General features: G+C 42.1%; 1 protein-coding gene across 2 annotated transcripts; it reads right to left on the reverse strand.

The window, feature by feature from the left end:
- Nucleotides 1-2,881: 2,881 nt before the first annotated feature.
- Nucleotides 2,882-27,860, reverse strand: LOC138447474 (myosin-1). Of its 2 annotated transcripts, XM_069603412.1 has the most exons (40): nt 27,734-27,860; nt 27,450-27,480; nt 25,521-25,764; nt 25,278-25,421; nt 25,018-25,174; nt 23,899-23,926; nt 23,018-23,132; nt 22,840-22,932; nt 22,651-22,714; nt 21,903-22,001; nt 21,706-21,809; nt 21,415-21,553; nt 21,100-21,218; nt 20,860-21,009; nt 19,590-19,760; nt 18,504-18,813; nt 18,341-18,411; nt 17,189-17,276; nt 16,990-17,107; nt 16,569-16,692; nt 16,344-16,480; nt 15,993-16,248; nt 13,915-14,157; nt 13,646-13,822; nt 13,422-13,567; nt 13,085-13,175; nt 12,604-12,993; nt 11,877-12,003; nt 9,983-10,101; nt 9,623-9,819; nt 8,713-8,896; nt 8,270-8,435; nt 8,058-8,182; nt 7,355-7,663; nt 7,065-7,268; nt 6,611-6,736; nt 6,358-6,528; nt 5,989-6,093; nt 5,775-5,870; nt 2,882-3,817 (listed from the first exon to the last, which is right to left on the reverse strand). In XM_069603412.1, the coding sequence occupies exons 3-40, from the start codon at nt 25,722-25,724 to the stop codon at nt 3,665-3,667; spliced, it is 5,820 nt and encodes a 1,939-aa protein (XP_069459513.1). In that variant the 5' UTR covers nt 25,725-25,764; nt 27,450-27,480; nt 27,734-27,860; the 3' UTR covers nt 2,882-3,664. The 2 variants fall into 2 exon arrangements, with proteins under 2 accessions (XP_069459513.1, XP_069459512.1); XM_069603411.1 differs by lacking the exon at nt 27,734-27,860 and having other exon boundaries at nt 27,450-27,721.
- Nucleotides 27,861-27,899: the final 39 nt, after the last annotated feature.

Below are 27,899 nucleotides of genomic sequence, written 5' to 3' on the forward strand. Positions count from 1 at the left end.
TATGTGTTGCTCAAATGAGGTGGGTAATACACATTTTTATTGAAGGTGGGAGGAAAGCTATGGTGTCCATAAGACTCTCTCTGAATTGAGAACATGAGTGGGCTGTCACATATGCCCATAGTACAGGTAAATTGGGTTTTGGTGGTTTTGCCATAGGCAGCTGCTGAACATGACAGGAAACCTATCTACTCTGTGCGACTGAGATCTGGTGTGATATTTTTGTCTATCATCTGCTAGCTTAAATGACTGATCAGTGTGATTACTGTTTTCAGATGTCCTATTAACTTAGAATTTCTTTTTCATACATTTGCAGATTGAATCTTTTACATGTTTTATTTCTTTGATACACTACTGTGGAAGAGTTGGTCAGTCTGTTCCCTGCCTCCCCGCCCCCAGTCTCCATGGAAATGATTCACTGGAGTCTAGTGACTTACCCAAAATGTTAGTCTTGAAGCCAGAAAGAAGAGACATCTTTTGATTTTTTTCTCAAATTTAAGATTTTCACAACTTATTTATTTTTACTTCTTCTGGACCTTAATATCTAAATGATAGACATAAATGTTATCAAACACATGCACTAGTTTTGGAACTGAAAGATGAAAGAAGAAACTATGGATGAGACCAAGACATATAGGCTGAGTTATACAGGTAGAGCTACTGGGGATTCTCTACCTAAAAGTCACAGCTTTGCCCAGTTGTAGATAGATTGATCATGCAGTTCTTAAAAAGTCTAAAGCAAGGAGTAGGTGGAAGGTGAGGAAGTAGAGTCAGTTTGTCTATATAACACTTTTGAGAATGTGTGTAAAGAAAAGCAGAGAAATGACTCAATAGCTGGAGAAAAAAATAGGGTCAAGGGAGAGTTTACGAAAGGATATAGTAGAGTGGGAGAGATTGGAAATAAAACTGAAGGAAAAGGATAGGCCATTGTAGGAATATTCTAAGTGGGGGGAAGGGATGAGACTCAGAGCCAGGCAGAGGAGAGGGCCCTGAATTGGTGGAGAGCCCTCCACATCAGAAGCTGGTTTTACAGTAAAAATGGGCGGCCTTTTTCATCTGATGACGTTCAGTTTCTTTTTTTCTTTTAATCAGGATGTGAGATCATTTTGTCAGGCAAAGAGGGAAATGGAAATTTGAGGAGAATGGGTAGATTTGAAGTAGAGAGAAATAAGAGTGAGCAAGCTGACTACGTACCTCCCGCACTGAAGGCTTACTGGGGTTAGTGATTGGGAGTTTCTCTGAAGTGTGGAGTAATGAGTTGTTGGATTCATTAGTGTTTTTGCTCTCAAGTGTGACAGGGGATAGGAGATGGCAAGGATGTTTAGGACTCTGTCAGTAGAATAGACAAAAAGCCAAATTATGAATTTTTGCTTAGTTGGGGGAGAAATAAAGATGAAATAGGGGCTGATGGATATGGAAGAAACAAAAGGTCAAAATATTGGAGATGTCAATGGAGTTGAAGAATTGTTATGTTGAGAATAGTCCAACAAGCAAGCTAGAAAATCAGGAGAGAGTTGCTTGATTTGGTGACTTAGAAGATTAGGCATTTTCTAGAGTGAGACTGTGGAAGAGATGGAATGGAGGCAGGAGTTAGTGTATTGGATGAACCATCCATGTGGGCACTGAAGTCTACCAGGAATGTAGTGTGAATTGCATGGAGAGAGGAGAGGTGCCAAAATCTTCAATGAATGAGAAGTCATTGCTGCTAAGTCACTTCAGTCCTGTCCAACTCTGTGCGACCCCATAGACAGCAGCCCACCAGGCTCCCCTGTCCCTGGGATTCTCCAGGCAAAAACACTGGAGTGGGTTGGCATTTCCTTCTCCAATGCATGAAAGTGAAAAGTGAAAGTAAAGTCGCTCAGTCGAGTCCAACTCTTAGCGACCCCATGGACTGCAGCCTACCAGGTTCCTCCATCCATGCGAGTTTCCAGGCAAGAGTACTGGAGTGGGGTACCATTGCCTTCTCCAATGAGAAGTCATTAGGTGTCATCAATAGCTATGTTGAATAGCAGGATAACATGATTCTCAAGGAAGAGCTTTCTGTAAGAGGATAAACAGCAGTGGGGGTCAAGGGGGTTATCAGCTCTAGCTTAGGACTAAGGCATTCTTAAGGCATTAGGGAATAATGGTCAGCTCTTACAAGAGCTTCCAGAGAAGCACTGTTCTTGGTGGGTGGCAGATTTTAGTTCAAGCCAAGAGGTGGAGCATGTTCCAAGAGGCATGAGGAATCTCATGTTTTCTAGGAGAGTCAATATTCACTGAGGTCTCACTAAGACTGGCTGCCATTGTCAGAGCCTGCCTCTCTTTCCTGTTTCTCTGCTTAACATTTGTCCATTTTCCTATTCACTTTTCTCACTAAGTCAGTAGCCAAATGAAATGGCAATGTAAGACTGGAATATTAGGTTGTAACCACTGGCAGAGAATTGAATAATATATTAAGGACTGTTAAAAACTGCTTTATAAAGTATTTTAAAGTACAACTCGAGGTGTAGCATTAAACAGTTATCTCTAATGATTGGTAGAAAGCAGATGGAGGTTTGTAATACCCCAGAGGGAATCATCCCGAGGAGCTGAGATCCAGAGGGTGCAGTTGAATAACTTAACCTACTGGATAATGTAGTTAAAAACATTTAATTTTGTATTGTTCCTTTTAAATAGGTGTGTAATGTTCTTGTAAGACCTTTGTTGTATATATTCCTAATAGACAAGATAATGCTGTTTAATCTGCTCCCTGCCTGTGAAAAATAAGGGGAAGGCCCATGCTGGCCTCAGCACATGTAAATCTGTAGTAGTAATACCAATTATAGTAATGATAGCAATTGCCACACTGTAGAGAGGCACAGTGTGGGAACCAAAAATCAAATAATGACAGTGGGAAACCGACTTTTGGGAAATATAAATTGACCTTCTGTTGCTAGTAGAAGTACTAGGAGAAAGCCTTATAAAAAGTACAGAAATTTCCAAAGAGATGGAACTACTGAAATATATTCATTCTTAACAAGTGAGAAGACTCAATAAAACAAACAACAGAACATCTGTAGGTAGCGAAAAAACTACAGTGCCAGAAAATCTATAAAACAGATTTCCCTCTCAAGGGGTCCTAGTCCCAACTTAGTGGATATAAAGTTTGCATTTTAAATACTTTTGCATGTCTATTCCAATTTTTTTTCAACCTTTTTTTTTTATGTAGGTAATTGCTGTTTTATTTGTTCTCAGTCTTAGGATCAAGGATTTCCTATCGTTTTATGAAGAAGGTCAGTAAATTCACTAAGAGAAATCCTTTTTCCCTGATAACTAGCTGATGCTTTGCCGGCTGCGATTTCCACTCGGCTCTGCATACTCTTGTTTTGAATGTCTAAGATCTGCCTCTAGGCTTCACCTGCTCTTCCCACAGGGCCATGTGGTGTTTAGGGCTCTTCCTAACAGGGACTGGCTTGGCTGCTCATTCCATGTTTTATTTTTGGTGACTAAATACTTCTCCGTAAGTTATAAGTAATATGTTTGTTCCTTGTGACACCAAAAGATAAATTGACACAGTGTAAAAAAGAGACTCACAAATTGTTTGCAGATAAATTTTTTATCTGCAAAAATCGTAAGTACAAAATAGAGTGACAAAGATTTTCACATTTTGTGCATTTCTTTGGTCACTTTTTAGCATTTGGATGAGTTACTCTTCACTGATGATTTTTGTGTGAACCTCCCGGCTCTTCACCCGCAGCTTGTTGACCTGGGACTCGGCAATGTCAGCCCGTTCCTCAGCCTCTTCCAGCTCATGCTGGAGCTTGCGGAATTTGGAGAGGTTGACATTGGATTGTTCCTCCTGAGAATAAATGGAAATGCATTTAAGAGGGGGGAAAGTTCAAAATTTCTAGTTTCTTAGATCAGTGGGTCTTGAATTTCTTATTACTTAAAAATGGTTCACTCTAGCACACCTTTTTTTAGCTTAGAGAAATGCTCTTGCATTAAAAAAAAAATTAACTTCTCTCATGCTTCTGAAGTCATGGGTAGCAAGGAAGGACAGGTGACATTTGTCTCCAAAGTGTTCTAACTAAAAGTTCTCTTTTTATAACATCTAGACATCTTAGAACTACTGCTAAATATGCCAGCTTTTCAGCCTCTTATTCTTTCCCCTTACCTCCCAGAATTCTGAGAATGGACCCAGACCTCTTAAAAATACATGTATACAATTTGTACTATACCAAGCTAGTACCCTTGACTATAAATTATCATCATGTTAAGTCACTTCAGTCATGTCCAACTCTGCGACCCTATGGACTGTAGCCTGCCAGGCTCCTCTGTCCGTGGGATTCTCCAGACAAGAATACTAGAGTGGGTTGCCATGCCCTTCTCCAAGAGATCTTCCTGACCCAGGGATCAAACCTTCATCTCCTGTGACTCCTGCATTGCAGGTGGATTCTTTACCACTGAGCCACCAGGAAAGCCCTGTAAATTATGATTGTCACTTGAGTATAAATTATTGCCACTTAATGCAGTTTAAAAATTAAACAGGAAGTTGTTTGCCAAAACAGTCTATGTGTTCCCTGATTATATGAATATTTGAACACATAGCAGTAAATTTGAGAAGGCCAGTTCTAGTTTAGTCTCTAGTAGTCATTCTTTTTTTAAAGGCTCATTAAGAACTGTCCAAAGTAAGGCTTTCCAATTTAGAACGTTTAGAAAACTTTGAGTCACTAAAAAATGGAACTTGAGAAAAACCCCAGATGGTCCGCTTATAAATGAAAGAGTAGGAGCCAGAGAAATGTTCTCTCTCTGTCTCTCAGACCTGAGATCAGGGGAAAAACAAAACCAGAGATGGTCAGAGGAACTAATTTGTGATATTTAGGTATGTATCTATTTATACTTCTATACCTGGGAAGTTCATATTTTTATTATTATTTCAGATAATTCACAGGCTGAAGAAATGAGATGAGGTGGAGTGCTGAGGATCTAGTGGTTGGACTATAACCAAGACCGTCTGAGACTTGATATTTAAAGGCTTACTTGACACCTTCACTTGTGTGTATATAATGGTATCTCAAACAATGTTTCCAAAACAGAATTCCTGTTTCCTTCTTGGCCTGCATGTGTTCCTTCCTTAGTTCCTCATTTTAGTAAATTTATGTCATGTACCTAGTTACTCAAATCACAAATCTGATTAATTACCCTTGTTTTCCTTTCTCTGTCTTTCCAAGCAAAACCTATTAGTATATCTTCTGGTTTTGACCTCCAAAATGTATCTCGAATCTCTCTACTTCTGTTTTCTCCACAAACCACTGGACCACTTGAAAATCCTCCTAAAATGTCTTCTTGTACCTAATAGTGTAGTCTCACTATCCATTCTCCAATAGGAGTCAGAATTCTTTTTTTAAAAATATAAATCAGGGCATGACCAACCCAGCTTAAACCCTGCTGTGGCTTCCCCAGTGATCCACTGTACCTTGGATAAAAACCAGACTTCTTATCATTGCCTAGAAGACCCCATGACCCACCCCCTGCCCAGGGCGGGCTGTCTCTATTGCTGTTCCCCTATTCTTTCCACCTCTCAGACCAGGCTCTTTCCCACTCAACAAATGTGCATTGCTGTTCCTCCTTCCTAGAACACTCTCCGCTATCTCATCAAGTGGTTGGTTTCTGTTCATTCTTCACATTTCATTGAATCATCTTTCATTGATCCTTCCTTATTTCACCCTTATTTCTTTCACCCCTTGAACTAAATTGGCTTGGATATATCTGAGAACAGGAGGCAGCCCCATCACCCCGAGGGGGTCTGAACTCACCGCTTCCTCAGCTTGTCTCTTGTAAGATTTCACCTTTGCTTGTAGTTTATCCACCAAATCCTGGAGCCTGAGAATGTTCTTACGGTCCTCCTCAGTCTGAAATATTTCCAAGAGTGAGTTTCTTGAAAGCACAGATACCATCCCATTTTGTTGTTTATTTGGTTTTTGATCCCTTGTAGCCGAGGGGAAAGCAAAGACAGGATATTTTCCTTACCTGGTAAGTGAGCTCCTTCACTCTTCTCTCGTGTTTGCGTAGACCCTTGACAGTTTCAACATTGCGTTTCTGTTCACTCTCAACTTCTGCTTCCAGTTCACGTACCTGCAAGATGAGTATTTTAGAGATGTTTACTGTGGTCCATTCACTCAGTGGATTCCTTCTTCTTCAGATGAACCATAATGCTGCTTTTACTCTGCTTTATATGTAGTATACAATGCCTTAGTCTAGTCACCCCCTTTAAAAGTTCTTACAAAGAATATCTCTTCTGAATCTTTGTATGCCCCACATCATCTAACAGTGGGAGGTTCTTAAAAAAATCAGCATTAGATTAGAATGAGATGGGAATAGGCTGATCAGAAGACCCACCCTGGCCTCCAGCTTCTGGATCTGCTTCTTCCCGCCCTTCAGGGCCAGCTGCTCAGCCTCGTCCAGGCGGTGCTGCAGGTCCTTCACCGTCTGCTCCAGGTTCTTCTTCATCCGCTCCAGGTGGGCGCTGGTGTCCTGCTCCTTCTTCAGCTCCTCGGCCATCATGGCCGCCTGATTAACAGTAAAACCAGTTCAGAGAGCTGACAGCCCATCAAGATTCTAGCTTGAGCACCCAGGGTGGCCCTCTGCTCACATCAGTGATGGCCTTCTTGGCTTTCTCTTCAGCGTTGCGAGCTTCTTGGATAATGTCCTCCATCTCTCCCTGGATTTGAGTGATGTCTGTCTCTAGTTTCTTCTTGGTGTTAATCAGGCTGGTGTTCTGGTTAAAATACCAAATTTAGAAATATTAATACATGAGAGCAAAATTAGGGTGTCCAATGTTCTAATGAACCAACAAGCTAATTAATTAATGTAACTAATTAGTATCCCTTCTTGTTCCATAAATTACCTGAGTTGACAATATATTTTTACAAGACAGTCCACTCTGAATGTCATAGTTCATATTAATAAAAATATTTGTTAATTCAAAAATATTACATATTTTAAGCTTTAACCCCCCATATAACACTGTGAATAAATTTTAAATAATATGACGATTTGAGCAAGATTTTCATTTCCAGTATCTTTTGCTGTTCTGTTCTGCCCACCTGGGTGTGCAGGAGCTGGACGCGCTCACTGGCATCCAGGAGCTCCTGCTCTGCGATCTTCCTGCTCCTCTCCGTCTGCTCCAGGGTGGCCCGCAGCTCCTCGATCTCGGCCTGCAGCAGGTTGGCTCTGCGCTCCACCATGGCCAGCTGCTCCTTCAGGTCCTCCTGGCCCCGCAGAGCATCATCCAGGTGGATCTGGGTATCCTGTGGAATGAACGATCATTGAGACACCTCGTTCTCAGGGCTGCAGTCACCCACCTGCACTGGGACCATCTCCTGAACCCATTTACCTTGAGGATGGCTTGGGTGTTCCTGTAGTTCTTCAGGGCCTCAGCAGCCATGCGGTTGGCGTGGTTCAGCTGGATCTCCATTTCATTGAGGTCTCCTTCCATCTTCTTTTTGAGCCTGATGGCATCATTCCTGCTCCTGATCTCAGCATCCAGCGTGCTCTGCATGGACTCCACGACTCTAACGTGGTTCCTCTTCAGCTGGTCAATTTCCTCATCCTTCTCAGCAATTTTCCTGTCAATTTCAGACTTGACCTGGTTCAGCTCCAGCTGGATACGCAGGATCTTTCCCTCTTCATGTTCAAGAGATGCCTTAACAACAGCAAGGGGGTGACGTTAGCAGGGAGTGGAAGTGTTTAGTATTCTGGAGATAGGAATTAGCTTCTACCTTTGTGCTACCATAATGCATCTTTATTCCACAGAAATTTCTGCAATGTGGAGTTATTGGTGTTGTGTAATTCTATCTTCCCAGCTAGCTCATGCCCTTGAGTTCAGGGCCCTGATCTCATCTTTGTTTTCTCCGTTATCTAGCACATAGTTTCTGATGTCCAGTGATGTTTGTTGTATGCATGGTCAATTTTCAATCCTCATATTTATTATTACAGAGTAAAAATTATTTTTCTTTTCTCTTGATTCACCTGTTCTTGCATGTATTCGATCTCAGTTGCTCTCAAAATGGTTTTAGAGTGTACAGTAAAATGTGTACCTCTGCCTCCTCTAAAGCAGCCTGAATTTCAGACTTCTCTTGTTCCACTTGCTTCTTTACTTTCTCCAGTTCATGGATACGTTTCCCTCCTTCTGCGATCTGCTCTGTGAGGTCAGAGATCTCCTCTGTTGGTGAAAAAAATTTAAAAATTCATTCAGTGAGGAAAACATTCTTTCAAATTCTTTGTTGAAGAAAAGGTACAGTGTACTCACGTTGCAAGTTCTTATTTTCCCGCTTCAAGGTTTCCAGTTGGTCTAAGGACTCCTCATAGGCATTCTTGATCTTGAACAGCTCTGTGCTAAGGGAGCGAGACTCCTTCTGGGAGGCTTCAAGTTCAGCATGAGTTTCTTCATACTTCTGTTTCCATTCTGATAGGATCTGAGGGGCAAGAAATGGTCAGCAAATTGGTGGAGAAAGTTGGATGGGATGAAACCATTTTTTCTGGCACCTTTCAAACAGAGTTGAGATGGTTGGGGACTGAAAAATAATTATGAATGAGGAGAGTAGAAGCCACAGGAGTCCCCCTTCCTCCCTACCTACTTATGGCAGGAGCTGCTGAGCACAGCCCGTGGATGGTTTGAATAGGCACATGGAAGGTGACCAGCTGTCCTCAGTCACACGTGACTGCTGAGGCAGAAACTGGTGCAGAAGTTACCTTGTCAAAGTTCCTTTGCTTTTTGTCCAGGGCTGCGCAGGCAGCGTTTGTTCTCTCCACGTCAATCATGAGGTCCTCAACCTCATTCTGGAGCCGCTGCTTGGTCTTCTCAAGGGAGGCGCATTTGGCGTTCACAGCTTCTACATGTTCCTCAGCATCCTGCAGACGCTGGGCCAGCTTCTTCCTAAAATGTGAAATAAAGGCTCACACAGGTACTCTTCTAAGGCATCCACTAAAACATTATCATTCCTGTCTGGCTGTACATTATTCACAGGATAAATGACTAGATCTCTGCTTAAGTTTTTTCTTGAATAAGCAGATCCCTTCCTTAAACTTTCTGTAGAATAAGATTCTCCCTGTTAAGTTCAGTCTTGAACTTTTAATTGCATTTAAATCTTTATATAAGAATGTTTTCTTTCTTATTGCAGAATTTAATGTCTACTTTTTAGTCTTTAACAATAGATTTCTTTTTCCGTCTACAAGTAGCTGTACTTTTACATCTCAAAAGGGGGACCTGTGGTTTAAAGCCAGATGTTCTTGTCTCTTACATACCTATCACTTTGGATCAATTTTTCCATTAGTGGCTAAGAAGGAGGAGAAACTCAGAACAGTATAATTGACTCTTACTCTATATACACCTGTGTAGGAATGATGACATCACAAGTTTCCTTTTTAAAAAATAATCATTCAGCTTCCTGTTGCCCATGTCCTTCTTCCTTCTACCCTCTAACTTAATTTCTTTCCCCAGATAACCTAGAGTATTTGTTTTACTTGACTAAGTTTATATCATGTATGATCTATTCCTAAATTTTTGTTTGGGGAGCAATGGACACTTGTTCATATGGTACTTAATATCAGGTGCACTTCGATTGTTACCTCTATTTCCATTTTAAGTAAGCCTAGAACATACTTGGCCTCCTCCAGCTCCTCCGTGCGCTGGATGGCGTCCGTCTCGTACTTGGTCCTCCACTGGGCCACCTCGCTGTTGGCCTTGGACATCGCCCTCTGCAGCTCAGCCTTGCCCTCCTGCTCCTCCTCGTACTGTTCCCGCAGCAGGTCACAGTCATGACGGGCGGACTGCAGGGCGTGGGCCAGGGCACTCTTGGCCTGAGAACATAGCAATTGGTGACTTAATTTTATTATCTTTAAAGTGATGTTTAGTCCCTAAGCTCCTGTAGGCCACCAGAAGAAAATCTGTAGAAATAAGCAGAAAAGAACCTTAAAAGGCAGTATAATGACAGAAACAACAACAGCAATAAGTAGGGCTAACCTTTATCTCCTCTTCCAGCTGCCTTTTCAGTTCTTCAATCTGTTGTGTGAATGCTTGTTTGCCCCTTGAGAGCTGAGAAACGAGTGCATCCTTTTCATCTAGCTGGCGTGAGAATTCACCTATAAAGACCAAGAACCAGAAAACTCAACCTTACTTTGGAAATTAAAACTCCCAAGTTACAACCTGGAGCAGGGGAAAGGGAGCTGGGGTTGAAACATGATGCAGAGTGTGGATTACAGCAAACCACGAATTTCTACTTCAACCCTGGTGAGCACATCTGTGTGAAAATCAGAAGTAGGGAAGACTTTAAGGCAGATTACACTCTTCTGAACAACAGGAAAGATTTCAGGAGATATTTAAAATTGTTTGATCACAGTAGAAATTGATGAAGAAATATGTGAAAAGAAATATAAATCAGACTAACAAAAAGCATTCCAGTGTCTTTTGTCTACGGCAACGGTGTTGTACTAGTTTACCTTCCTCTGAAACTTGACCGAAACAGAATTTATTCTGTGGAAAATAGGAGACTTTGAGCAGCACTCTTTGAACTGATGTTCAAAGAAAAATCCTGGAAGAGTTTTTATATCAAGACAGTCAAGTCTCCTTCCACCCCAAGAATGAATTGGTTTGTGGATAACAAATCAGTTCCTAAACCAAGTGTCATTTAAGTTTGTCTTCCATTCTTTAAGCACCATAATTTGAAAATATACTATACAGTTGACCCTTGCACATCCAAGGGATTTCAACCCTTTGAGCAGTTAGAAATCCAGATATAACTTTACAGTCAGCCCTCTCTGTCCACACCCATGGACTCGACCAACTGCGGATCATCTAGTATTATAGTACATTTTTATTGAAAATAATTCATGTGTAAGTGGACCCACACTCTTCAAACCCAGGTTGTTCGAGGGTCAAATGTATTATGTTAAAAAGAGGGAAAACACTTTCAGCACCATTTTTGAACAGATCACCTGGAAGCCTTATCTCTTTAACATTTAATAAGAATCACAACTTCCAATTTTTTTCATACCACTGGATTACTAGGAGCAAACATGTAATGAGGAAAAGAAACTACAAGGGGCATTTTGATGCTTTGAGAACATAATTTTTTCTCTTTATGAAATGTACTTACCACCTGTATAACAATAATAAAAGCCTTACTTGAGTTTTGTTCTAGAAAGAACAATATTTGAATGACTATGAAAGAGTAAAAGTGGTTCTCCAACAATTTGATCTACCCATTGCTTTACTGGTTCAAATGACCCATAAAGCAATTTCCATCTGTTACCTCTTACTTGGGGAGGCAGAACTTTGGTAGAAAGTTGGACAAGTTGGTACGTACAGGGAGGAGTAAATGCAGAGACTCTCTAGTTTGGATAATCAGAACTCTTTGAATCTCACTTGCATGCTCCTGGTTAGATTGTGGTCCTGAATAGTTCCCTACTTAACTGTGGTGTTACTGGCAGTTGTCAAGACTTCAGGGAAAAGACTGGAGTAAGCATTCTTGGACAGGTCATTTCTCTGCTACCGTAATCTGACATCGTTAAAATGGGGCTAACATTACACAGACTAATGAGGGTAAAAAAGTAATTAACGTGCGGAAGCATTTTGAAAAGTAAAAGTAAATACTGTTGTTGTTCAGTTGCTCAGTCATGTCTGACTCTTTGTGACCCCGTGGATTGCAGCATGCCAGGCCTCCCTATCCCTCACAATCTCCCAAAGTTTGTCCAAGTTCATGTCCATTGCATTGGTGAATACATATCCAAGCTGGTGGTAGCTAAGGTGTTCATATTAGCAGCACCTCCCATGAGCTCAAGTAACTCGGTGCAGGGTTTATCAGCCAGTTGAGAATCCAAGGTAAACTGGTCATTCAAAGTCAGGACTAGATGCCCACCTGATTCTGTCTGCAGACGCGCTCTCTGAGTTGTTAGGTCATTGATCAGCCGCTGCTGCTCATCCTCTTTTGTCTTAAGTTCACTCAGTTGATCCTCTAGTGTGCGGCACATCTTTTCGAGGTTTCCCTGCATTCAAAAAGTAGTAGTTGGCATCATCTCAAGTATTTGGATGATAGAAATCTGCAGTAATCCTGGGATTCCATAGGAGCTGCTGTACTCATTTCCTTTGAGAATAAGCTATCTTTACAAACAAAACCAACTGAGGCCTTAAACTGTGATGTAAAGAGTCAAAACGTAACAGTCTAAACCTACTGCCACGAAATTGCCTTGTGACTCAAAACCTTTACTCAGTTGGCTTATCTGTGATATGAGAATAGTGATAGTGAATGATTCAGCTCATGAAATTTTTTTGAGAAGCAAATTATGTATTTGTGCTTAAGGGGAAAACAAAGAGCCTATTCAAGGTGAGGTATTTTTAAAATTTCAAAATATACCATTGAATTGTATTTTTTTATTGGAAAGAACTTGAGTTTTCAGGATGCACAGTCTTGGGGTACAGCTAGTCTCATGTAAGAGGGTACACTCCTCCCCATCACACTGGGGTTAGCCCTTCCTGCCACTAGCCTCCTGTCATAGCCTCATCCTGCCAGTTGCTAATGATTCCTGAAGGGCTTGCTCTCACCTGTCCCATAGAAATCTCTTTTAAGACTTAAATCATGATTGTACCTTGGCTTTGGAGACAGTCTCCATGTTGCTGGCCAGGTCGTCGATCTCCATCTTCATCTCGCTCTTCTCCTTCTCCAGCTTCTGCTTGACCCTCTGCAGGTTGTCGAGCTGCTCCCCCAGCTCGGCCACACTGTCCGCGTGCTTCTTGCGAAGAGCGGCCGCCGTGGCCTCGTGCTGCAGGGTGGCCTCCTCCAGGTCCCTGCGCATCTTCTGGAACTCGGCCTCCCGCTTCTTGTTCATCTCAATCTGGGCGGAAGTGGCCCCGCCAGCTTCCTCCAGCCGCTCGCTGATCTCCTCCAGTTCCCGGGAGAGGTCTGAGCGCTGCTTCTCTGCTTTGGCGCGGGAGGCCCGCTCGGCCTCGATCTCCTCCTCTAGCTCCTCGATGCGGGCCTGGAGGTGGGGAGAAGCTCATTGTGAGCTGCGTTAAGCTCATTGGTAATTCTGTCAGGATGGATGAGACTGACGGAAACCATGGACTTACCTGTAACTCCTTGATCTTCTTCTGCAGCTGCATCCCGAGGGCCTGTTCATCTTCAATCTTGCTTTGCAGATTGCTCATTTCAAACTCCTTCCTGTGAGGAGAGCAGCATGTTAGCTCACGCCGTGTCCTCTTGCCAGTCTTCTTTTCTATGTGTAACTGAACATTTTTGTATGGCTGGTGATGAGGAAGTGCTAAGTGGGTGTTTTACAAGTCAGAAATGGACCATTTTCATTAAATCAAAAGTCAAAGATGTTATTTTTTTTTTCTGTATGCTGTGAAGCAATATTTTCGAGATCCAGATAGTGAGCAGCTTACAAATGTATTCTCTCATACTCACTTTTTGAGTTTCTCATCCAGTTGCTGCTTATCGTTTTCTATATCCATTGTGGATTCTTGGGCCAGTTTTAGGTCACCCTCCAGTTTCCTCTTGGCTCTCTCTAGGTCCATGCGAAGTTTCTTTTCTTGCTCCAAGGATCCCTCAAGCTGAATATAAATAATGTTGAGTCAAAGAATTGCTTAGCTTACTTTCAAAGAAAATGTCCTCGACAGCCCTAAACTTACATCATCCACTTGCTGCTCTAGCTTGGTCTTCGCTTTGGTCAGAGTGTTGACTTTGTCCTCTTCTGCCTGCAGGTCATCCAGTGTCTGCTGGTGGGCCTCCTGTAGGGCCTTCTTCTCCTTGGTCAGCTTGGCGATGGTTTCATCCAGACCTGCCATCTCTTCTGTGAGGTTTTTCACCTAGAAAGGTTAAGAAAGAGATGACCTCTGCTGTAAAGCAACATAATTAGATGGCAGAGTCTCTATTTGCTGTATAGAACTATATTTCATACCTTATTCTCTGTGGCGTGTTTCTCCTTCTCAACCTTGGCCAGTGTTAGCTCAAGGTCGTCTATGTCTTTCTTTAGTTCTGAACATTCGTCCTCCAGTTTCCTCTTCTTGGCTGTCAGCTCAGCATTGATCTCTTCCTCATCCTCGGCTCTCTCAGTCACCTCCTTGATCTTAGCCTCCAGCTGGATTTTGGTTTTAATCAGCTGGTCACATCTTTCCTCTGCATCAGCCAAGGCATCAGCTTCCTGAGAAGGGATGGTAGATACTTTTAGGTCTTGTTCTGTGGACCTTTTCAGATTTTATTAAGAATTGAAACCAAACAAGTAAATTGTACTTTAAAGCTTTAGGTTAATTTTTATTAGTTTTCCATCATTTAGGAAATATTTATTGGGTATTTAAGGCACTGGAGATTTTTAAAAAGGAATTTAAGTTACAATTCCTGGTGAAATTATAATAAAATAAACTTATTAATGATGAGTTTCAGGATACACTGTCCCAAAATATGGTACCTTGGCACAGTGAATATCTTAAGCTAAAGGAGTTTGAGAAAAGAGCAGAAACAGGAAGACCGCTCTGAACTATTCGTCTTGCCCCCTTTCCCTGAAACAAGTCATTAACCTTCTACGTGGAAGGTTCCCTCTCTACTGGGAGGAAAGAAGGTATTCTTATCACAAGAGATGGGGAATTTAGGGCTGAGAAGGCTGTATAAACAAATCTTGTTAAACTAACTCTTATCTTTCTGTTTCTTCACCACTTACTACCCCAGTCCAGGCCCCCTTGTCTTGTCAGTTCTTCACGTATTTATCATTTCTTTGTCTCAAAGGTATAAAAGCTCCATGCTCTGGTCACTTCTTTGGGTCTTCATTCTCTTATGAAGGCTTACATATATACATAAAAGTTAAATAAAGTTTGTATGTTTTTCTCCTATCAATCTATCTTTGTCAGTCTAATTTTCAGACCTAGCCAAGGAACCCTAAGAGGGTCAATGAAGTTTTTTTACTCCCCTACATGATAACTCCCGGTGTTTGCAGTCAGATTCTTTACCATCTGAGCCACCAGGGAAGCCCAAACCTGATTCCCATAATTTCAGTTAGCTGTCTTTATTTAGTATTATTTTCCAGAAAGGTTTAGTAAATGGAAAAAAAAAAAAAAAAGAAATGGTTGGAGCATATTATACTGAGAGGAGTTAATTCCCATGTAGTTATCCCTTGATTTTTGAAGGCATGATAAATCTGTCCCCAGTTTGAAAAACCTTGGACTCCATAAACCACAAGGGAAGTCACAGTGCCAACCCAGGTATTTAAAATTCACTTTTATTTTTTCTAGTTATGTGTCTAAAACATGTGCACTCCCTAGAAGCAATGTAGATTCCCTTCTGAACTCAGAGAACTAGACAGTAACTTTTAATATTTCTGTTGTTGATTTCATTGGTGGCAGCTGAAATTTCCTTGTCATTTGAGTCACAGAAATGGGATAGACAGTAGTGTTCATCAAATATCTCTTCCCAAGCCTCTGGAGATTTCTTAGGACATCAGAACAAGAGCATCAACTCATGCTTTGCATAATTGACACTATTTATAGAAAGTGCTGCCATTATCTTGGCAATGATCTTATTTTTTCAGGTACTGGAGGATTCCTAAAGAGATAGTTGAGAGGGAAGTTGCCAGGGGGCCATAGATTTAAAAATTCACAATATTGGTTTCCAGTTGGTACATTTTCATCATAAAGTCTCCACCCTCTTCACTGTCTATATTGTTCTTTCTTCACTGTTCTTATTTGCATTTTTCAATGGGGGGAATCTTAGGGAGCAAAGATCACTTTATTTCCTGCCCGTATTCTGCTAGGAAAAACACCCGGGGCAAAGGAAAATCACTTTTATTATTCTCTTCTCAACAGCGCAGAATCCTCCGACAGAGCTGTTCATAATACTGCATATGAAATTTTATGGAACACTTTGAGGATGGGAATTAGGGAAGACTGGTGATCAGTCCCTCAATAAGGTGCCATCTAGACTCTCCCCTTGTAGCTGCTGAATTGGAATTTTAGCATCAGATAGTAGACAATGGCTTCTGATACTCACAGACTGAACCTGGAGCTGCAGGTCATTTTTCTCTTGTGTCAGAGTCACCATTTTCTCTTCAAGTTCTTTCCTTTTTGCTTCTGACTTAGCCAGCTCTTCTTTGGTCTTCTCAAATTCTTCCTTCATGTTGGCCATTTCCTTCTCTGTCTCTGCACTCTTGAGAAGGGGCTTGATCTTGAAATACAGCTTCATCCAAGGCCAGTGCTTGACATTCATGAAAGCACGGACATTGTACTGGATGCAGAAGATGGACTCTCTGTGATAGGAGCAGAAATGTTCAAAGTCAAGTATAACAGGAAACAGAATTACAGGGTATAGGCTGATGGGGTTAGAAAGTTTCCCATATAGTACCTCCTCTCCACCATCCTCTGGTACTCCACTCTTGCCAAGAACCCTCTGCACCTGGCCTGGGTTCGGGTAATCAGCTGGGCCAGCTTTTCATCTCGCATCTCCTCTAGGAGCCCCAGAAGACCAGCTTTGAAAAAGACCTGTGTATGGCCAGAGTTGCAGATCAGAAACTTTACACAGACTCCAAAGGGACAGACATAGTGCCAGGTGGGCCTTAGAGACTATTACCTTGGTGTGACCAAATTTATACTGGGTGTGATCAACGTCAATGGACCCAAGGAGCTTCTCAGAAGCCTTCTTGCTGTCGATGAATTGTCCTTCAGGGATTGCACTTGCATTTAATACTTTGTATCTGTTTGAGCCAAACAAATAAGTGATATAGCTGTTGTCACCAACAAGAACTCTTTCTGCCTTACTATAGAAACAGTTGAAAGGTTGCGTAGTCTAACACATAACCAAGTAATCATATCTACCTCTTTATCTATTCTTTGTATATTCAAAGGGTGTCAAACTTTTGGTATATCAATATGGAACTTGTTAAATTTGTTGCTTTTTCCAGTTTTAACATAAGTTATAAAGGATAGGCTTATTTCATTGAAAAATTAATAACAAGAACCTTGTAAAATAATTCACAGTGAGAAAGTCTGACCTTTGTTTGAAGTCTGCGTACAGGATTCTGCTGGGGAAGCCCTTCCTGCAGATGCGGATGCCCTCCAGCACACCATTACACCTCAGCTGGTGCAGGACCAGCTCGTGCTCCATGGCCCCTAAAAAAAAGATATGTTTTCCATAGAATAATCTCCTGAGAAGTCATGCTGGAGTTTGTCTGGGTATCAGATGTGCCTTACCAGGAGTTTTAGTTTCATTGGGGATGATACAGCGTACAAAGTGGGGGTGAGTGCTCCTCAGGTTGGTCATCAGCTTATTCAGATTCTCCTGTGGACCCATATGCATATCTTGTTTAAAATGCAGCATTTTTATACATTCATATTTATAGACATAATTGTCACCATCCATGACATTTACTTCCAGTGAATAGTATCTAGATTGAATTTGCCAAGGGTTGCCTCTGAAAATAGCTCTATTTTCCCTATCTTTGTGCATTATAAACTTGCTTTTGAAGTGGTTGTTCATTCCTGTTGAATTTCCTAGTAAATGTTGTAAATTTATGGCATATTAACATATGGAAATACTCCACCCATTATGTTTTACCGAGATATGGAATCTGATTTACAAATTCAGAGTCTTCCTCCAACTCACCCTTTTCTTTCTTTTCCCAACTTTTCAATTGTATCTGCTTCTCTAGCACAAGTTTATTCTTTATAATTACATAGCTTTGCCCCACTGCTGGTTTCATAGAAAAGGGTCTTATAATGCCTGCTTCCGGGAATTGGCAGAAAATGGACAGCCATATTACCAAGTGTGAGAGATCATTCACCCTATGGAAATCCTGAGTTTTCAGAATAACTGGAACTTCAGTTATTATAGATAGAATTCTGAAAAGATAAATGCATTTTCCTTAAGAGCTGTTTCTTAGCACACCTTTTCTGATTTCTTATTTTCTTCTTTTAGAACAGCCTCCAAATCCTACCACTATTTTTCTACCCTCACCTTTCAAAATCCACTCATTTTAGGTGTGTGCCAAGATGCACCTGAGCCTCTACCTCAGTTAGATGCCCCCAGAAACTCAAGAAAATCTCCTGATTTGCTTTTCTAAGAAGAACCTTTTGTGTGTCGAATGACTATATTTCCCAGCCCCAATATTGAATGTTACCATCTTATACTGAGTCCGACCTTCTGGCACCTGTATTTCCTATCTGCTGACTGTCTCTTCCAAGTTGCCCCAAACTTTCCTGAGAGACTCAGCGCTACTACCTCTGCTGCTCGGGCTCCTTGAGTTACATTCAGTTCTAGAATACTTGCAAGACTACTTCCCCTTCCCCACACAGTAAATTCAGATTTAATTTCCTGAATCTAATTAGAGAAAACGGAGTCCATACCCTGAAAAGAGCAGACACAGTCTGGAAAGAAGAACCCTTCTTCTTGCCACCTTTCTTTGCACCGCCGCCCTCTGAAGGAAAGAGAAACCACAGGCACTCATAGTACAGGCTTTCTTTGTCTTATTTTATACCTTCAATAAGCATGAATTCTGTTGCTAATTACCTGCTTCAGCAGATGCTGCGCCAGAGAACAGGAAAGCCAGAGTCTTCACTGAAGACTTCTGGTACAGCCCGACCACCGTCTCATTCAGGGGGTCCTTGTTCTTGTCCAGCCAGCCAGTAATGTTGTAGTCCACTGTTCCCGCATAGTGAATGAGGGAGAAGTGGGCCTCAGCCTTGCCCTTGGCAGGTTTGGGTTTCTGGAAGTTGTTGGACTTTCCAAGATGCTGTTCATAAAGCTTGTTCTTGAAGGAGGTGTCTGTGGCCTTGGGGAACATGCACTCCTCTTCCAGGATGGAGAAGATGCCCATAGGCTGGGAGAAGAAGAGAAACATGTCACTTGAATTGTCTGCCTGCAGAAATAGTGGGTAGCATTCTGATCCTACTTGAGTAAGTACATCGTATCATTCTTTACAGTTAGTGAAAACTGATTTCTTTGGTCAGAAGTTGTTAAATGGCAAGTATTACTTGGGTGCCTATCAATACCCAGGTGTGTGCTGAGCTCTGGGATATGATGGAGAGTAAGATGAACAAGGAAGGACCTCTGGTGGAGTTTGTGTCTTTGCCCCAGGCCTTGGAGCAGTGTTTCTCCAAGTGTGACTTGCCAGTGGGTTGTGTCAGAGACACCTGGTAAAAATGCAGATTCTGAGGCCCTACCCCACCCTTTCCCCAGAAGATTTCCAGGAGTGAGCTTAGGGGGATGTGCAGGTTTACTCAGTACTTGTGGGGTCTTTGGCACAACTGAGAGCCCCTGCTTTAAAGTACTAGGAACTCCGCCTTCAAATGCCAGCAGGAATGACTCCAAAACTGACAGAAATAAGTGAATCATGCTCTCCTCGGAGCCCTTTAATAAGGAGAGCTGGTTTAAGAATCAGACTTGTCATCAGACTATGAGGGAGGGTAGAGTTCTGGACTCTAGGCAAGACTCAGTCTCCTTTTACCAGATCATCTACCTCAGAGTCGGCCAAAGGACCTTCCCTGATCTTAGTTACCAATAGAAACCTTTTACCCGAGTGTGCAGTGAGATTTGTGATTTTCCTCTAAATACGGGTCAGCAGTGGGACCCGTGGTCTGAGAAAGGAAGGCGAACCTTCTCGATGAGCTCGATGCAGGCGGCCAGGTCCATCCCGAAGTCGATGAACTCCCACTCGATGCCTTCTCTCTTGTACTCCTCCTGCTCCAGCACGAACATGTGGTGGTTGAAAAACTGTTGCAGCTTCTCGTTGGTGAAGTTGATGCACAGCTGCTCAAAGCTGTTGAACTAAAGAAGTAGAAAAAAGAAGTGAGCATTCTTCTTGTGATAACAGCTTCTCTTTGAAAGGACTCTTCTTACATAGTTAGCCTAACTGCTCCCTGCATGAAAACACAACCTGACTCAGAGCAATGTCCCCATACACAGAAGCCAAAGAGGTTCTAAGACACGGGTGAACCTTGCAAATAGTAGGCTGAGCGAAGGAAGCCAGGTTCAAAGCTCTACGTAGTGTATGATGTCATTTACATGAAATGTCCAGAATAGGTACATCCATACAGGCAGAAAGCAGATTTCCAGGGGATGGGATAAGAGGGAAATGGGAAGAGGTTGCAGGTTTGCACTGTCCTTAGCACTCTTATTTGAAGGCTTGTGGATTACTCTTCATATTATTGCTTGGTACCAGATTATTCCTTTCTTCCCATGTTGGGTTGAGGATTTCTGGAAATGCTTTTGTTCCTAAACCCAGAAAATCTCATCCAGTGTCCATGAATGCACTCATAGAGAAAGGTGTGGAAATGAGACCTCTGGATCAGACACACCTGAGACACTGCTGTTGGGGAGAAGACTTGGGTAAACCGTATGGGAGGTATTCTGTCTCAGGCAGATGAATTTGAGTTTCTTTACCATGCCATTTCCATCCCCTCTACTGGCCGTGGAGGGTGGGTGAGACTCTCTGGATTGTGCTTTGAATTTGTCATCATCTTCCCCATGGCCATCTTTTGTGCCATTGGCACCCTCATTGCCTTCTTTATCATTTGCTAAATGCTAAACTATGTTCTGGGGGACAGTGCTTAGGTCTTTAAATCCAGAAATCTTACGATGGCAAAAGATTTAGAGAAATAAGTGTGTTATCTGGAGCTTTCTATACAGGTCCTAGGTGAATTTACCCTGTTTGAGGTCAATACTATTTTCATTATCTAAGTTCACAGAGGTGCAGTTTGAGCCCAGATCGCTCTCATCCCAAAGCTGATATCCTTTCCTGGACTTTTGATCGCCTCTCATGTGTCAGTTCAGTTTGTAGTGTAGCTATTTTCATGGATCTTTTTAAACATTTACTGTGGCGGAAAGATTTATAAGTTTTCCTCCTGCTAAGTTTCAGCTTACTCACATCAAAGATCTCAAAGCCAGCAATGTCCAAGACCCCGATGAAGTACTGCCTGGGCTGCTTGGTGTCCAGCTGCTGGTTGATGCGGGTAACCATCCACAGGAACATCTTATCATAGATGGCTTTGGCAAGAGCACCCACTGCATTGTATACCTTCATGGACAGAGTAATGATCATTGCCATTAATAAAGGCACGATGTGAAGGCCTGGGAAGGATGTGATTCACAGAGGCTGTGCACTTACCTGTTCTACAGTCTGGCCTTTGGTGACAAACTCATTGCCGACCTTGACTCTGGGGTAGCAGAGGGCTTTGAGCAGATCAGCAGAGTTCAGACCCTGGAGGTAGGCAGCCTTGTCAGCAACTGCAGAGACACAATTCAGACATCCAGCATGACCTACTGTGGCCCCATAACACCTAGGGGCAGAGTAAGGAGGGAATCACTGCTATGTGGGGTTTTGTGTGTCCATCAGATGCTCAGGTGTAAGGGAGACATGAGCTTGGAGTCGGTTTACTTGCCTATATTCTCTCATTCAACATAGTTGGGGGTTCATTGGTACCTTCAGTGCCATCTGGTTCTGCTTGCTCCTCACGCTGCTTTTGCTTGAATTTCAGGTTCCCATAATGCATTACTGCCCCTGTGAGCTTGTAGATGGACACTCTTTCATCCGAAGTGAAGCCCAGGATTTCAATGGCACTCTGCCAGGAGAGATGAGAGGACAGAATTGGGATATAAGACACTCACTTATTTAGGAGACTCTGTACTGTGTCCTGAACCACACCTACAGCAGGGTTGTCACTGTCATTCCCATATATAACAATTCATTTTAAAAACTGCATGTGAAACTTACGTCTGTGGCCATCAACTCTTCTTGGTCATCGATGCTAGGGACTGTGATCTCCCCTTGACTCACAAAGGCGTAGTCATATGGGTTGGTGGTGATTAGGAGCATTTCTGGGTACGTAGAATTTAGGGTGTATGTTTTACATTAGAAGGGACTAATAAAGATGTTAGCTTTCAACTTAATACATTTAAGCTCTTGCATACCAATTAGTTCTGGCTTCTTGTTAGACATGATCTGATAAAAAATATGGTAGCTTCTTTCTGCCTTCAGCTGGAAAGTGACTCTAGACTTCTCCAGAAGATCTGCAATGGCAAGCGGACATGGGATTAGAGGGAAAACTGATCAAGTTCTTGGAGTGACTTTGGATCATGGGGTCATGAACTAAAAATTTCATTGGCCCCTTGTGATTTCAGCTGAATGGTCCCATGAGGTACCACGTAATTTTGTCTCTACCACTGTGGTTACTCTTACCACCTCTTGAAGAAAACTCATGTTCCCTGGCTCAAGACATATTCACCTCTCATGCAGAGGATCCTTGACATTTTGGGTATAATTGATTCATGATAACATGTGCCTCCTCAGGGTCTCTGCTCACTTTATAACAGAGGGGTTATTACTAAGAGCAAGATTTATCAAGCTCACACTAAGGAAGAAATCTCATACACTAAACCCAACTAATGCACCCCTAAGCTTAGTCTTTTCTTAGAAAAATTTGAAATGTCTTGTGAGACTGGAATTCTTCTGACAAGCCCAGCAACTCCTGGCAGATTCTGCAGCCCCTGACTGAAGTGGGTGAAGCACACCAGTGGCTCTAGTTAGACTAGCGTTTCCCAGGGGCGTGTTTGGCAGTGAGTGGTGTTGCACAGGCTCCAGTCCCAGTATGAGCTGTAAGATGTTCCTCCAATCCATCACTGTCACTCTGGATCCTGTTTAGGAGGTTGTGTTACTCACATGTTTCAATATCAGCAGAAGCCAGTTTCCCTGTGGTACCGAAGTGGATCCTGATGAATTTACCCTTGCAAGTGAAAAAGATGATGTTATATATAAAACTGGAAGCACACAGTAAAAGAGATTGAAATAACAACACGGACAGCCCTCTCTGGCATCTTAAAGAACACCCTTCTGTGACCAGAAACTTACAAAGCGAGAGGAGTTGTCATTCCTCACAGTCTTGGCGTTGCCAAAGGCCTCCAGCAGGGGGTTGGCACTGATGATCTGATCCTCCAGAGTCCCCTGCCAAGGCAAAGAGCAGTGTTCACATCTGGGGCTTGGGAGTTTCTTACCCCAGGTCACATGCTGACCTGGCAACCAGACCCACCTGCATTTTGCCTGAAGTTGGTTCCTCCTTCTTCTTCTCCCCAGTGACTGCAATTGTTGCAAAGTACTGGATGACACGTTTCGTGTTCACAGTCTTTCCTGCCCCGGATTCTCCGCTGTCAAACAGTTATCAAATATATGTGAGAATTTAAGCTCTATGACAAGTGAAACTGCTTCCTTTATCACCCTTGACTATCCAATGTGCCTGTCTTTATATGTCTTTGTCAGAGCCCCTAGGTTTTTCTCTTCAGCCCGTGTGTAGCTCATATTATTTCTGTTGCTTTGCATTGATGAAAAGCTGAGACATTCAATCATTAATCATGCAGCACTTGCTTCTTGAGTGCTTAAAATGTATCAGACTCTCTTTTATGTGCTGAGGCCAGGGCTTGAGGAGTCCAAGAAGCAACTACTCAACCATTATGTAGTAAATGAAATGATTAGTAAAAACTCTCTGAAGCAATGCATGCGTTCTTTTGCTTCCTTAGACTAAAGATACTCCCAAGTTAGGTCTTTGAAGGACTAGACATTCCTCCGGTAAGCCTTGAAAATGAACCACTGGTAATATTCACAAAGTGTCCAGCTTTTAGAAGGTATATATGCTTGCTGTCCAGTACTGGGTTCTGGCCATGCGTGGACATAGTGCTTTACATCTAATCCCTGGAAAGCTCTGGGACTTTTAAGGTTGGTCTAGCAAATGATATAATTTGGGACATTGCTATTTTACATTCGCATGCAATCCGAACCCTATAATAAACAATAATAATATTTAGTTCCTGGCTGATTTGCCATTGGTTTAATATGGGGACATGAACTAATTTATTCCTTTGATTAGTCATTTTCCCAGTGAAAATAAAATTGAAGTGTCAAAATAATAATACATACGTGATCAAGATAGACTGATTCTCCCGATCTAGAAGAAAAACAGTGGACAATCAGCTTATCTACCAGTTGCTTACACAGAACTTCCTACGGGGAGCACTGAGGGCATTGAGTGTAAGTGTCATGTCCAGGAGAATTTTTCAGTATATTATTATAAAGGTACATGTGATGTTGTTATAACTCTCAAGCTGGGGAAGAGAAAAGTTAAAATGTGGCCACATTTTAAACTCCTTGAACTCCGCAGATAGTGTGTCCTGGCTTAAAGGAAAGAGCAATTCTTTCCAGAGGTACAGTTGTTAGTTGTTATCTCTAGGCTCCAATGGCCTGCTCTTCATGGACAAATGCATGTAACTGAGAAATACACAGTGCACTAAGGCTTCGGGCTATATTTCATAGTTCCAAATAGTGTTAATCAGGCCAAGATTGAGATTTAGTTTCCAAATAGATCAATCTCACACAGACACACAAACACACATCTGTCTGTCTCAAGATCCCAGACTGCAACACTAACTCTGATCAGGCTTCCCAGAGTAGGCCACTGGGTCAAAGACAGACAGGGGGGATGCCTTAATCAGAATAAAGTCCTCTGGAGAGGGGCCAGTAACAGCTTCCATTTGAATGCTGTAGTCCCCCAATACCATTTCATTCAGAGAGAGGCTGCTATCTCTGAAATGGGTTCTGATAACTTTAAAGACATAACAACATTTCTTAAACCATCTAATTCAAAATCAACAAGAAACTTGGGTGCTAAAATGATTGAACGTATATTTTTCATTTCTGTTCAGATAATACTATTAAGCTCTAACTTAACCTTTTTTGTTACTTGAATATATAAAATAAATCATGTGTTTCTCAGCAAGGAGACTGTAAACAGATTAAACTTAATCGGGTTGAAGCAGCAGTGTGGTCTGGTAAAGTTGTGGAGGTGGAATTAGGAGAACCGAGGTTTTTTCCCCCACTTGACAGTATGTGCATGCCTGTTCTTTCCTCACTTTTGGTGTGCAACTAGGGGGCTTGCATTTGGATTTGGTTATTTCTACGGGTCTTTTTATGGTTTAGCTTCCCCATTTTGTGATTATAGATGGTGAAATAATTTGTATGAAAAACAGTCAAGGCTCGTACCAGTCAGCATGAACTGATAGGCGTTGTCAGAGATGGAGAAGATGTGGGGCGGGGCCTCCTGGCGCTTTTTGCCCCTGTAGGCCGCCACCACCTCTGCATTGTACACCGGCAGCCACTTGTAGGGGTTGACAGTGACACAGAAGAGGCCTGAGTAAGTCTGCACCATAAAAAAAGGAATATGATTGTTTCATGAGGACATTAATACTGGTTTTCAAAATGTTAACTGCCTGCATGAACAGAGTCCATGAGAACAAACTCACGTAGATCATCCAGGCTGCATAACGCTCTTTGAGGTTGTACAGTACTCCGGGCTCGTGCAGGTGGGTCATCATGGCCATGTCCTCGATCTTGTCAAACTTGGGAGGGTTCATGGGGAAGACTTGGTCTTCTTTCACAGTTACTGTCTGTCAAGTCAAAGAGGAGGAGCCAGATCAGTAAAGAAGTGTCGGCTCTCCTATCGGGCAGTGGGGCCCCATCGCATCCCCTCCAGACGCTCTACTCACCGCCCCAGCTTCGGTCTTGGCTGTCACCTTCCCCCCTTCCCTGCTCTGCACGGTCGCTTTCACGAAGGACTCCTTAGGGTCCGCCACGAAGACTGAGGTCTTGGCATCAAAAGGCTTATTCTGGGCCTCGATGCGCTCCTTTTCAGACTTTCGGAGGTAAGGAGCAGCCTCCCCAAAAATAGCCATTTCCTGGTCTGAACTCATGGCTGCAGGTTATTGATGGCAGCCCAATCAAAGACCCTGCCTGGCAGAGGAAGAAAACATATTACAGAAATTCAGAAACTCGATCATTAGATTCATGTTTAAAAAAAGAAAACAACCAACCTTATTCCTTGACAAGTTGAGCGCTAGCATCTTGTTGGGTATGACTACCTCCCTGGCTTGGCTGGAGGTGAAATGTCAGCCTCTGTGTTCTGTACCATTGCTGACCGATACTTAATTTGGCAAGAGACTGTTGGCTCTGGCTCATCTTCTATACGATATTATAATTCCTTTCTCTGTTTCTTTTGCATAAAAGAAAGCCACCTATCATCAGCTTATACAGACACAATGCTAAGACGACAGCAGGATTTCTCGGGCTCTTTCACCTGTAGTTCTTGTCTTCCAATCAGACTACAGGGGCCTTGGAGACTGGGACTATGTTCCTTTACAGCATCCTTCACACCTCTTAGAACACATGCTGGGTGTGGGTAAGCCCCAGAGTTGGCTTTATAAATTAAAAGATCAATACAACTATGTTGCTAAAGTTATATGAACTATTTAGTGCATGGTGAAAACCTTTTCATTATAGATTTGGAATTTACAAGGACCACCTAATAATAAAGGAAAGCATAAATGTGAGGAGGTTTGTTTTGCATTGTTCAGTTAAAAATATCCTGTTTTTACATCCACTACTCTTGTTCCTGTGCCATAATTTTGAGAAATCAGCTTCTCCACCTGTCTTTAGTATTTCTCAAAGATATTAGTGATTACTTAAGTTTTCTTGCTTTATTGCTAGTATTCTCATAAAAATTTCAGGAAATTTTTTCTTTTCAAAATCTGTCTCTTGTCACTTTTTCATTAATCCTGTCAATAAGGATCATATATAACCTATTTTATAATTTTTGAAAAGATATTTTATTGAGAAAAACTCAAAGCACTTGAGTAGTCTTCTCAATATTTTTCTATTCAGACCACAGTGGTTTGGATAGCACAATTAAAATCCTTTGTCTAGACTTTCCTGGCAGTGCAGTGGTTGGGACTTTGCCTTCCAGTGCAGGGGATGCAGGTTCGATCCCTGGTTGGGGAACTAAGATGCCAAATGCCTCAGGACTAAAAACCCAAAGCATGAAACCGAAGTAATATTGTAACAAATTCATTAAGACTTTAAAAATGGTCCACAGCAAAACATATTTTTAAAAAATCCTTTGTCCTACTAAAAATGCTTACAATCATTTTTCGTATCATATATTTTTCAAATGTTCATTTTACAGAGTGTGAAACAGCATGCAGATTTCAACCACTTTTTCAAGTCAAAGATTCACTTCATTTTATTAATCCAGTAACACTGCATCTCAAGGGTTTTTTATATTATATACAGTGGTAAGAGCTGTAGTATAGGATAGGACATTTATATTTTCTCTGTAAATGAGCGATAATGGTGTGAAATGCTGTGTTGCATATTGTAATTGAATTATTTAAAAGATAATCTGCAATGCTGGAAATAGAAAAAACAGTGTATCTAAAAACTCCTGAAGCATTGTATTTATTGCAAAAGATACTGATTAATGAGAACCAGTTTCTAAATTCTCCCTCTGATCAGGGAAGCATGAACAGCCATGAAATCGAAATGCTTTTATTTTGTAGCCCTTTCCCTCAACCACTCTCCAAACCACTGCAGAAGGCTTCCTACACCTTGCAAGGAATGAGAAAAACAAGCCAGTGCCTTACCTTGGAGATGTAACCTTGAAGTGGGTCAGAACTGTAAGAAAAAGAGCAAATGTCCTCTGATTAAATGTGAACAGTTCCCAACAGTAGCAAGAATGATTCTGAATTGAGAAGCAGGAAATGACTGGGAACACCAAAACATCTAATTAAAACTGCTGCGGAGTAAGTTGGTGCTTCGCTGGAAGGGCTCCCAGGGGCAGCAGGAGCCAGGATGTGTGGCATGCATGCGGGCAGCCAGGCATCCCTGCTGGCCCTTCAGACAGAGCCCTGTCCTCACACACACTTACCTTGAAGCTTTATGAGGAAAGACAAGTCATACTCATCCCCAGGGTACTTTTATAGGGTCAAATATGGAAAACACGTCGCCTCCTCCTCTTTCTTAAATCATATTTGGCGAAACGTGTTTTTGGCAGTGAAGGTCTCCAAGCATAATTCCCTTCATATTAAAGATGT

The sequence above is a fragment of the Ovis canadensis genome, chromosome 11, assembly GCF_042477335.2.
Source record: "Ovis canadensis isolate MfBH-ARS-UI-01 breed Bighorn chromosome 11, ARS-UI_OviCan_v2, whole genome shotgun sequence".
Lineage (NCBI taxonomy): Eukaryota > Metazoa > Chordata > Mammalia > Artiodactyla > Bovidae > Ovis > Ovis canadensis.